Here is a 13,120-nt window from a genome sequence, read left to right as displayed (position 1 = left end):
ACACACACAAACAGCTCTGCTATATGCACATATACACACACAAACAGCTCTGCTGTATGCACATATACACACACAAACAGCTCTGCTGTATGCACATATACACACACAAACAGCTCTGCTGTATGCACATATACCCACACAAACAGCTCTGCTGTATGCACATATACCCACACAAACAGCTCTGCTGTATGCACATATACACACACAAACAGCTCTGCTGTATGCACATATACACACACAAACAGCTCTGCTATATGCACATATACACACACACAGCTCTGCTGTATGCACATATACACACACAAACAGCTCTGCTGAATGTGTAAGAAAGTCCTTACTGAGAACTGGAAGATCCTGGAAAACAGTGTAGATAATTCTTCAAAGCAGAGAATGCAGTTTATTCAGAGGTATGCGGCAGAACAGTTCAGAATGCAGGCAGGGAGAATACACTGGACACACGCAGGTGTCTAGATAAGCAAAACAGCATTGGGATATCTGGCGATGGTCTGGCCATGGTGTGGCCTTGGCGATGGACTGCCTGTAGACTGACGATAGCATGGCGATGGACTGCCTGTAGACTGACGATAGCATGGCGATAGACTGCCTGTAGACTGACGATAGCATGGCGATGGACTGCCTGTAGACTGACGATAGCATGGCGATGGACTGCCTGTAGACTGGCGATAGCATGGCGATAGACTGCCTGTAGACTGACGATAGCATGGCGATAGACTGCCTGTAGACTGACGATAGCATGGCGATGGACTGCCTGTAGACTGACGATAGCATGGTGATGGACTGCCTGTAGACTGACGATAGCATGGCGATGGACTGCCTGTAGACTGACGATAGCATGGCGATGGACTGCCTGTAGACTGACGATAGCATGGCAATAGAATGGTGATAGAATGGCCCCGAACCACAGTATCGGAGCCTTTTTATGCATAGCTTAAACAAAGGAACTACATATTGCGGCAAAAGGCGTATACATGATAACATCATACTGCAGGGAGGACGTGCATTTTAGAACAACAATGTGATAATGCAACATGACAATATTCATGAGTATTTTTACCAAACTCCATTCAATCCATAAATTCCCATGTCCTTAATTAAGAAATGACATATTGACAACTATATTGTCCTAATTTCTATACAATTACAATAACATTATTTACTACCCTATAACACCACTTATTTACTTTCACAATGATCTGCAGCTGTTCCCATTAACCTTTGTGTATACTACCATACTTACTAATGGCACTGACATCATTTTATGGCGCCATTGTGACTAGGACATGTGTAGGACATGCATCTCATTAGCTGCAAAACTCAGTTCTCAAACTTCTGAACAAGATGGCTGCTAGGTTTAGCATGGCTGTTCAGAATATTAGGACTTCTCATTCTCTTACAAATGCACAAATACACACAAACAGCTCTGCTGTATGCACATATACACACACAAACAGCTCTGCTGTATGCACATATACACACACAAACAGCTCTGCTGTATGCACATATACACACACAAACAGCTCTGCTGTATGCACATATACACAGGCAAACAGCTCTGCTAAATGCACATATACACACACAAACAGCTCTGCTGTATGCACATATACACACACAAACAGCTCTGCTGTATGCACATATACACACACAAACAGCTCTGCTAAATGCACATATACACACACAAACAGCTCTGCTGTATGCACATATACACACACAAACAGCTCTGCTGTATGCACATATGCACACACAAACAGCTCTGCTGTATGCACATATACACACACAAACAGCTCTGCTAAATGCACATATACACACACAAACAGCTCTGCTGTATGCACATATACACACACAAACAGCTCTGCTGTATGCACATATACACACGCAAACAGCTCTGCTGTATGCACATATACACACACAAACAGCTCTGCTGTATGCACATATACACACACAAACAGCTCTGCTGTATGCACATATACACACACAAACAGCTCTGCTAAATGCATATATACACACACACAAACAGCTCTGCTGTATGCACATATACACACACAAACAGCTCTGCTGTATGCACATATACACACACAAACAGCTCTGCTGTATGCACATATACACACACAAACAGCTCTGCTGTATGCACATATACACACACAAACAGCTCTGCTGTATGCACATATACACACACAAACAGCTCTGCTGTATGCACATATACACACACAAACAGCTCTGCTGTATGCACATATACACACACAAACAGCTCTGCTGTATGCACATATACACACACAAACAGCTCTGCTGTATGCACATATACACACACAAACAGCTCTGCTGTATGCACATATACACACACAAACAGCTCTGCTGTATGCACATATACACACACAAACAGCTCTGCTGTATGCACATATACACACACAAACAACTCTGCTACATGCACATATACACACACAAACAGCTCTGCTATATGCACATATACACACACAAACAGCTCTGCTATATGCACATATACACACACAAACAGCTCTGCTGTATGCACATATACACACACAAACAGCTCTGCTATATGCACATATACACACACAAACAGCTCTGCTATATGCACATATACACACACAAACAGCTCTGCTGTATGCACATATACACACACAAACAGCTCTGCTATATGCACATATACACACACAAACAGCTCTGCTGTATGCACATATACACACACACAGCTCTGCTGTATGCACATATACACACACAAACAGCTCTGCTACATGCACGTATACACACATAAACAGCTCTGCTGTATGCACATATACACAGACAAACAGCTCTGCTGTATGCACATATACACACACAAACAGCTCTGCTACATGCACATATACACACACAAACAGCTCTGCTGTATGCACATATCCACACACAAACAGCTCTGCTGTATGCACATATCCACACACAAACAGCTCTGCTGTATGCACATATACACACAAACAGCTCTGCTACATGCACATATCCACACACAAACAGCTCTGCTGCATGCACATATCCACACACAAACAGCTCTGCTGTATGCACATATCCACACACAAACAACTCTGCTGTATGCACATATACACACACAAACAGCTCTGCTGTATGCACATATACACACACAAACAGCTCTGCTACATGCACATATACACACAGAAACAGCTCTGCTGTATGCACATATACACACACAAACAGCTCTGCTGTATGCACATATACACACACAAACAGCTCTGCTGTATGCACATATACACACACAAACAGCTCTGCTACATGCACATATACACACACAAACAGCTCTGCTGTATGCACATATACACACACAAACAGCTCTGCTGTATGCACATATACACGCACACACAGCTCTGCTGTATGCACATATACACACAAACAGCTCTGCTGCATGCACATATACACACACAAGCAACTCTGCTGTATGCACATATACACAAACAAACAGCTCTGCTGTATGCACATATACACAAACAAACAGCTCTGCTGTATGCACATATACACACACAAACAGCTCTGCTGTATGCACATATACACACACAAACAGCTCTGCTACATGCACATATACACACACAAACAGCTCTGCTGTATGCACATATACACACACAAACAGCTCTGCTGTATGCACATATACACACACAAACAGCTCTGCTGTATGCACATATACACACACAAACAGCTCTGCTGTATGCACATATACACACACAAACAGCTCTGCTGTATGCACATATACACACACACACAAACAGCTCTGCTGTATGCACATATACACACACAAACAGCTCTGCTGTATGCACATATACACACACACACAAACAGCTCTGCTGTATGCACATATACACACACAAACAGCTCTGCTACATGCACATATACACACACAAACAGCTCTGCTGTATGCACATATACACACACAAACAGCTCTGCTGTATGCACATATACACACACAAACAGCTCTGCTACATGCACATATACACACATAAACAGCTCTGCTGTATGCACATATCCACACACAAACAGCTCTGCTGTATGCACATATCCACACAAAAACAGCTCTGCTAAATGCACATATACACACACAAACAGCTCTGCTATATGCACATATACACACACAGCTCTGCTGTATGCACATATACACACACAAACAGCTCTGCTGTATGCACATATACACACACAAACATCTCTGCTGTATGCACATATACACACACACACTATACATTACCACATCCTGCAGTTCCTGATCGGGTCCTGTACAGAGGCTGCAACAGAAGAGCATCTGCAGGACATTCCACTTTATTAAGTTAAGTACCTTTCAGGACATGTGATCAGTCACATGACCTGAAAGGTCTTGGAATTCCTGTTGCAGAAGGTACTTCAGCTGCTCAGCTCCTGCAGCCTCTGTTCTGTCGGTAAGCTTTCTCTCCTGCTCTGCAGCAATCACATAGATTAGTGCAGAGAAGGAGAGTAGACAGCTGCTCTCTCTGTGATCGGGGAGAACGCGGTGTCAGCGTTCTCATCCATCATAGGAAGCAGCCTCCGGGCTATGACGCACGCACTTTTTAACTAATTTTTCTTATAGTCCAAAAAATATGGTAGATAAATTCCTTAAGGGGTCTAGTTTCCAAAATGGGGTCACTTGTGGAGGTTTTCCTCTGTTTAGGCACATCAGGGGCTCTCCAAACATGACATGACACCCGCGGACCATTCCATCAAAGAAACGTCACTCCTTCCTTTCTGAGGCATGGCATGCGCCCCCACAGTAGTTTTCCCCCACATATGGGGTATCTGCATACTCAGCAGAAATTGGACAACAAATTGTGTGGTGCAATTTTACTTGTTACCCTTGTGAAAAAGCTAAATTTGGGGCCAAATAAAAACATTTTTGTGGGAAAAATTAGATTTTCTGTATTTTCACGGCTCAACATTATAAACTTTTTCTGTGAAGAACATGTGGGTTCAAGGTGCTCACCATACTTCAAACAGTTGTTTCCCCCATGAGGGGTATCGGCGTGCTCAGTAGAAAAAGCACAACTAATTTTGGTGTCCATTTTCTCCTGTTACCCTTGTAAAACAAAAAAAAATTGTTAAATGTTCATTTTTTTTTCCTTCCACATACCATCAATTCCTGTGAAACACCTGAAGGGTTATCTTGCTTGATAACTTAGAAGAGGGCAGAAAAAGAGGTCTATTCTCAAATAATGAATTTGAATATCTCAAACCTGAAACACCAACAGTACCTACCTTCTATGCCCTCCCAAAGGTCCATAAGGTCCTCAGTCCATTAAAAGGCCACCCTATGGTTGCTGGAGTAGATTCGCTATCACAAAATAACGGTATTTACATTGACAGAATATTGCGTCCTTTTGAGATCTCCCTGCCTTCATTTGTTCGATATACACCTCACCTGCTTACTCAACTTGAGGGTGTTGCTGTGGAGGAGGACACCTATCTGACCTCCATTGATGTGGAGGCCCTCTACAGCAGCATCCCTCATGAGGCGGGGATACAGACAGTTGGACATTTCCTAAAATTGAGGGCAGTGCAGTGCTACAATCACAACAGACTGGTGGAGGAATTATTGTGGTTCACACTTACCAATAACTACTTAGTGTTTGGTACTTCCACCAGCTCAGGGGCAAAGTGTTGGGGAGCCCCTGTGCCCCCACGTACGTCAGTCTGCTCCTGGGCTGCTGGTAGGAAACCATCATTTTTGGGGAGGAGGAGAGATGGCTGCACTCCCATGTTGGCCGCTGGGCCAGATACTTTGGTGACATACTGGTGTTCTGGTCTGGCCCGGCCCAGAGGCCGGCTTTAGGCGATTTATGGAAGCCATCAACATAAATTCCTTTGGACTCAGGTTTACATCTGAATGCCATAAAGACAGCTTAATATTCTTAGATGTTAAAGTAAAAAAGGAGAAGGATGGTTCCATAGACACATGCACGTATCGCAAACCTACTGCAACAAGTAGCCTTTTGAATGGAATAGTCATCATCTTGAGAATCTAAAGCTGGGTAATCCTAAAGGCCAGTTCTTACAAATAAGGAGAAATTGCACTAACATCGGGGGTGTGTGTATGCAAATGCGGGGCATTGGTCTAATCCGGACCCCACTTTGGTAAGTCACACCCCAGAGATGACGCGATGGCACATGCGTAGTACCTCTCTCTGCGCTCTATTGTGAGACACACGGGTCACTTCCGGAGTGGAGGTGACGTTCTAGTGCATGCGCAGTATCTCTTCTGTGCGCGCCAATGTGAGATGCAACAGTCACTTTCGCAATGGACCGGAAGTGACATGGACGCGCTAAAAACCTTTTTGAATTTGCAGCCTCTAGTGCCCAAAGGTATGTGACATGCGCAATCCACATCTGAGGACAGAAGACTGCCTTTTTAAAGGGGGAGAGCTAGAGAGAATGAGCATGTGGGACTCACTAAAGAGGGATGGATTAACCTATTTAAACACAGCCTTCCATCAAATCAATATAGCTTGCCTTCATCTACCATGCATTTATATTGACATCTCTCTGGATCACTCACTATATGGCCTCCTGATGAACCGACCGAACGGGGAAATTTCCAGAATAAGAGATAAGTTTTACTATCTGGATATGTTTATTGTTATGCACTAGTTTAGTGTTATATATGTATTAGAGCAAGCCATCACTCATTTCCTGTATATAGCTCACTCCATCAGAGCAAGACCGGGATAGTGAGGGATGAGGGCGCCAAACTCGCTCTCTAGGGTGCCAACCCCCATGATAGACAGTCTCAGAACAGGCTACAGAGAAGGCAAGTTAACGGGATTATCATATATAGTACACTTGTGTTCATGTATTTATGTATTGCATTGACTCTATTTAGTCCCATGGGGACACTGTTTTTTTTAGTAGGACCACCATACAGAGACATGATTTTTATCCCTTTGATCACATGGGTTTGGTATTTTTAATAGTATCTCGATAAAAATTATACGTTTTAGAGGATTTATGTTTACACAACCATTGTCTCCTGTCTCCTTGTAAAACTAAAAAAAATTGGTTGTAAATTAAATTGTTTGTGAAAAATAGTTAAATGTTCATTTTTTTCCTTCCACATTCCATTAATTCCTGTAAAACACCTGAAGGGTTAATGCATGTCTTGAATGTGGTTTTGAGCACCTTGAGGGGTGCAGTTTTTAGAATGGTGTCACTTTTGGGTATTTTCGGTCATATACAGTACAGACCAAAAGTTTGGACACACCTCATTTAAAGATTTTTCTGTATTTTCATGACTGAAAATTGTACATTCACACTGAAGGCATCAAAACTATGAATTAACACATGTGGAATTATATACAAAAAAGTGTGAAACAACTGAAAATATATCTTATATTCTAGGTTCTTCAAAGTAGCCACCTTTTGCTTTGATGACTGCTTTGCACACTCTTGGCATTCTCTTGATGAGCTTCAAGAGGTAGTCACCAGAAATGGTCTTCCAACAATCTTGAAGGAGTTCCCAGAGATACTTAGCACTTGTTGGCCCTTTTACCTTCATTCTGTGGTCCAGCTCACCCCAAACCATCTCGATTGGGTTCAGGTCTGGTGACTGTGGAGGCCAGGTCATCTGGCGTAGCACCCCATCATTCTCCTTCTTGGTCAGATAGCCCTTACACAGCCTGGAGGTGTGTTTGGGGTCATTGTCCTGTTGAAAAATAAATGATGGTCCAACTAAACGCAAACCGGATGGAATAGCATGCCGCTGCAAGATGCTGTGGTAGCCATGCTGGTTCAGTATGCCTTCAATTTTGAATAAATCCCCAACAGTGTCACCAGCAAAGCACCCCCTCACCATCACACCTCCTCCTCCATGCTTCATGATGGGAACCTGGCATGTAGAGTCCATCCGTTCACCTTTTTGCGTCGCACAAAGACACGGTGGTTGGAACCAAAGATCTCAAATTTGGACTCATCAGACCAAAGCACAGATTTCCACTGGTATAATGTCCATTCCTTGTGTTCTTTAGCCCAAACAAGTCTCTTCTGCTTGTTGCCTGTCCTTAGCAGTGATTTCCTAGCAGCTATTTTACCATGAAGGCCTGCTGCACAAAGTCTCCTCTTAACAGTTGTTGAAGAGATGTGTCTGCTGCTAGAACTCTGTGTGGTATTGACCTGGTCTCTATTCTGAGCTGCTGTTAACCTGCAATTTCTGAGTCTGGTGACTCGGATAAACTTATCCTCAGAAGCAGAGGTGACTCTTGGTCTTCCTTTCCTGGGGCGGTCCTCATGTGAGCCAGTTTCTTTGTAGCGCTTGATGGTTTTTGCAACTGCACTTGGGGACTTTCAAAGTTTTCCCAATTTTTCGCACTGACTGACCTTCATTTCTTAAAGTAATGATGGCCACTCGTTTTTCTTTACTAAGCTGCTTTTTTCTTGCCATAATACAAATTCTAACAGTCTATTCAGTAGGACTATCAGCTGTGTATCCACCAGACTTCTGCACAACACAACTGATGGTCCCAACCCCATTTATAAGGCAAGAAATCCCACTTATTAAACCTGACAGGGCACACCTGTGAAGTGAAAACCATTTCCGGTGACTACCTCTTGAAGCTCTTCAAGAGAATGCCAAGAGTGTGCAAAGCAGTCATCAAAGCAAAAGGTGGCTACTTTGAAGAACCTAGAATATAAGACATATTTTCAGTTGTTTCACACTTTTTTGTTAAGTATATAATTCCACATGTGTTAATTCATAGTTTTGATGCCTTCAGTGTGAATGTACAATTTTCAAAGTTATTAAAATACAGAAAAATCTTTAAATGAGGTGTGTCCAAACTTTTGGTTTGTACTGTACATATTGACAAATTACCCAGAGTGTAAAAAAAACATGGTTGAGGGGTATATTAAATCATTACTTTTATTACTGTTTTACTAAAATGTGGTAAAGAAGTAAATTAAAACTACACTAGTTTGTCTGTGCCCTTACTATAATAATCAAGAAAGAAAGAATTGTGAAGCACTAGAACAACTAGACAGGGGATTAGGTTATAACACACAAACCTTTTATTGTTTAATACGCTCTCTAACGCCACGACGCGTTTCGATAGCAGAAGCTATCTTCCTCAGGTAGATCAGATAGTATCTAGCTGAGGAAGATAGCTTCTGCTATCGAAACGCGTCGTGGCGTTAGAGAGCGTATTAAACAATAAAAGGTTTGTGTGTTATAACCTAATCCCGTCTAGTTGTTCTAGCGCTTCCCTAACACCGCACAATTCTTTCTTTCTTGATTGCTAATCTCCCCTGTGGAGAGCGGTGGAAGCTGCTCTGTTTACAACTAGCCTACTACAGGACCTGCCGTGATGTCATTGTGGAACGCCCACTTTGGTCACATGGTCCCGGTCATGTGACCGCTGAAGCCGACAGAAACTCCTTACAGCAGTCTCTGCTAAGCTGCGGTCATCTTACAGACTCCCACCTGGAAGCTTTTTCCCTTGTTGTGCGGGGCCCCTTTGCACAACAGGACCAGGTGAGTGGTCACAACATCCTCCCCCTTCATCCCCCCCCCCCCCAAACGTCAGGCTCTTCCCCATTGGCACTCCAACTGCTTTTGTTTCCCTTACTATAATAAGTCTCTTGAAACTGTATAGTATTAGAATACATCTGATATCATGAGCTCATTATATTCATTATAGTCTTACTCTGTGCCTGTAGTTCATAGATTGGTTGGTCAGATTATTTAGGACATACACAGGTTCCATAGTGCTAACTAAAATATATACATATCCTCCCCAACAAGTTTCGCCATGTCTGGCTTCCTCAGGGGGCTGGGGTTATTAGTGGCTGAACAGAGCCCAGAGCTTCTTTTTCTGATGTCTCCTCCATCACCAGCGCCGCCTACATATTGAATAAGACGCTTCCTGGTGACAGAAACAGACGTCGCACAAGGAGATCCCAGAGGAGATGAGACACACCATTTTCAGAAGCCCTAATGTTACAAAATGGCCGAAAACCAGAGCAGTATAAATCACCATGAAGTGACTCCATTTTGGAAATTATAATCCTCAGGGAATTAATCTATAGGAGTAGTGACTATTTTGACTCCACAGTCACTTTCCTGAAATTATCACGCAGTGGATGATGGAGAGTGAAAATTGCACATTTGTCGTTTTATAACCCAACACATAGTGCCCAGATTGTGCTTTAGGAGACACACAAACCGTAAATTAAGTGGGTTCTTCTCACTATAGTAATGCCGAATACATAGATGCTAAATGTGGTTTGGGCGCACTGCAAGGCTCAGAAGTGAAGGGGAGATTCGACTTTGGGAGAGCGGATATTGCTGGATTGGTTTATGGAAGCCATATTGTTTTTCAAAAGCCTTTGAGCCACTAATAATGTGGAAACCTCTGTTTTTCCATTGACAGATGATGGACCTGGGTGGGGACTTGTTTTTTTGTGAGATGAGTAGAAGTTTTTATTGGTATTATTTTCGCCTATATAACATTGGTGGCTTTTTATTCCATATTTGGGAGGCAGAATGAACAAACAATTGAACACCACACTATACTGGTTCATGCTATGAGGTTGTCTATTAGACTGTGAACTGTCATTGTCGAGGTGAGGAGTACATTTTTTTGCAAAACTTGCCATTTTTTCAGACCGTTTAAGTAGAAATGTTCAAAAATATAAAATTCAACAATTTTTTATTAAAAAATAATAATTGTTTTTATTCTTGGCAGATGACTGTACCAGAAGATCAGAGGGACAGCTGACATCTTCAGTTTTCAAATCAGATAATTTTGATATCCAACAGAATACAATTGAAATTAATGCAATTTCTCCAGATTTACCATCATCCCTTCACAGCAAAGATCTGTCATCTGATCCTTTGAAACAGGTTCTATCTTCTGATTCATTACAGACTACTCAGGAAAATGAAAGTCACAAAATAAGCATTAAAAAACAAATTGCTCCTAAAGCAAATAAGCCATTTTCAGGTTCAGAATATAGAAATAGTTTTTCCCTTAAAAAGTGTTTTCATAAACATAAAAAAATTCACACAGCGAAGAATAGATTTTCTTGTTCCACATGTTGGAGATGTTTTAATCAGAAATCAGATCTTGTTAGGCACCAGAGAACTCACACAGGAGAGAAGCCTTTTTCATGTTCAGAGTGTGAAAAATGTTTTAACCAGAAATCAGATCTTGTTAGGCACCAGAGAACCCACACAGGAGAGAAGCCATTTTCATGTTCCGAATGTGGGAACTGCTTTACAGAGAAATCAAATCTTATCACACATCAGAGAACTCACACAGGGGAGAAGCCATTTTCATGTTCAGAATGTGGGAAATGTTTTGCAAAGAAATCAAATCTTTGCAAACATCAGAGAACTCACACAGGGAAGAAGCCTTTTCCATGTTCAGAATGTGGAAAATGTTTTAACCAGAAATCAGATTTTGTTAAGCACCAGAGAACTCACACAGGAGAGAAGCCTTTTTCATGTTCAGAATGTGAAAAATGTTTTAAGCAGAAATCGGATCTTGTTAGGCACCAGAGAACTCACACAGGGGAGAAGCCATTTTCATGTTCAGAATGTGGGAAATGTTTTTCAAAGAAATCAAATCTTACCAAACATCAGAGAACTCACACAGGGAAGAAGCCTTTTCCATGTTCAGAATGTGGAAAATGTTTTAACCAGGAATCAGATTTTGTTAAGCACCAGAGAACTCACACAGGGGAGAAGCATTTATCATGTTCAGATTGTGGAAAATGTTTTGTACAGAAATCACAACTTAATACACATCACAGAACCCACACAGGGGAAAAGCCTTTTTCATGTTCAGTATGTGGAAAATGTTTTAACCTGTAAGGGCATCTTGATAGCCACCGGAGAAACCACCCAGGTAAGAATGCTGCAGCCACACCCAACTAGTCTCTGTACAGACTAGAAAGGCCCTAGCTGCACAACTAAAAACGCCACCATGGACCTAACTCCCTAATAGGCCGTTGATGAGTTTCTCGTGCCTCCTGAGGAACCAGAGGGGAGGTCGCAACACTGTGAACAAGGGGAAAGGAAAGTATGAAGAAATATATGAAAACACTGAGTGAGAAACTAAAACATATTCATATAGGGCAAAGAAGGCAAGCTAAGGAGAACCTAAAATAAAAGGAACAAGTATAATCTCCCAGAAACCTAACATTGTTAGCATGAAAAGATACTGGTAGGGAAAGCAAACTGACCGGGAGGTTAGTTTCACCTTTGTGGTGAAACTTACAAAATTCATCCTCACCAACTGTAAATGTAAAAACTGTCCATTTATAATGACCATGGACAAGATAAAGATTCCCAACTCACAGGACCACAAGATCCCAGGTACTTTCAGATGCATCACATCTAATGTAGTGTACTTAATTGTATGTACCAAATGTCCAACTGGGGGTCTGTACGTAGGGGAGACAGGGCAAAAACTTAGAACACGGATGAATTCTCATCGCCATACAATTAAAGAATAGACCTACTTGTTACAAAATATTTTTGTATCCCTGATCACAGCATCATGGACATGAAACTAATTGTATTAAAAGGTAACTTCAAATCTCAGAGAGACAGAGTTATGACAACCTTTGACACAGAGCAGGAATGAATGTGTCACATGGATTTGTCTTTTTACATCAGCTAAGACAAATCTATTTAAGGGCATCACAATCATGAACCAAACCTCAGACACAGGACAATAAAACTTTCACACTCCTTATCTTTGAACTGTTCCAATATTTACGGCCACAACTGCTTCTCCCTTTCCCATACTGATAGTTCTGCTTCACGTCACTTGTCTTATCTATTGCATTATTCCTGTGCCCTGTTGTGTATAAATATGAGACTTCAGATTTCGTGTTGATAAAGAGACCTGAGTAGTCTCGAAAGCTTGCAATTTGCAATCTTTTCAGTTAGCCATTAAAAGGTATCAACCACGGAGGACTCGCAAATTTTAATATTTTTCTCCAAACAGCAATTTTAAGATCTTTCCACATGTGTTCAATGGGATTTAGCTCCTGACTCCTTGCTGGTCAGAACGCTCAAGCACTTTGTTTCCACCCATTTCTAGGTTCTTCT

General features: G+C 41.8%; 1 protein-coding gene across 1 annotated transcript in view; it reads left to right on the top strand.

The window, feature by feature from the left end:
• Positions 1–12,980, top strand: part of LOC141201466 (uncharacterized) — a 63,548-nt gene extending 50,568 nt beyond the window's left edge. Inside the window, exon 4 of the mRNA XM_073663459.1 lies at positions 10,746–12,980. Within this exon, the coding sequence (XP_073519560.1) occupies positions 10,746–11,875 (1,130 nt within the window). The 3' untranslated portion in view covers positions 11,876–12,980. The remainder of the gene's footprint in view (positions 1–10,745) is intronic.
• Positions 12,981–13,120: the final 140 nt, after the last annotated feature.

The sequence above is a fragment of the Phyllobates terribilis genome, unplaced genomic scaffold (genome assembly GCF_046119375.1).
Source record: "Phyllobates terribilis strain yellow unplaced genomic scaffold, ASM4611937v1 Scaffold_116__1_contigs__length_5312468, whole genome shotgun sequence".
NCBI lineage: Eukaryota > Metazoa > Chordata > Amphibia > Anura > Dendrobatidae > Phyllobates > Phyllobates terribilis.
This window is presented reverse-complemented; position numbering and strand designations above follow the sequence as displayed.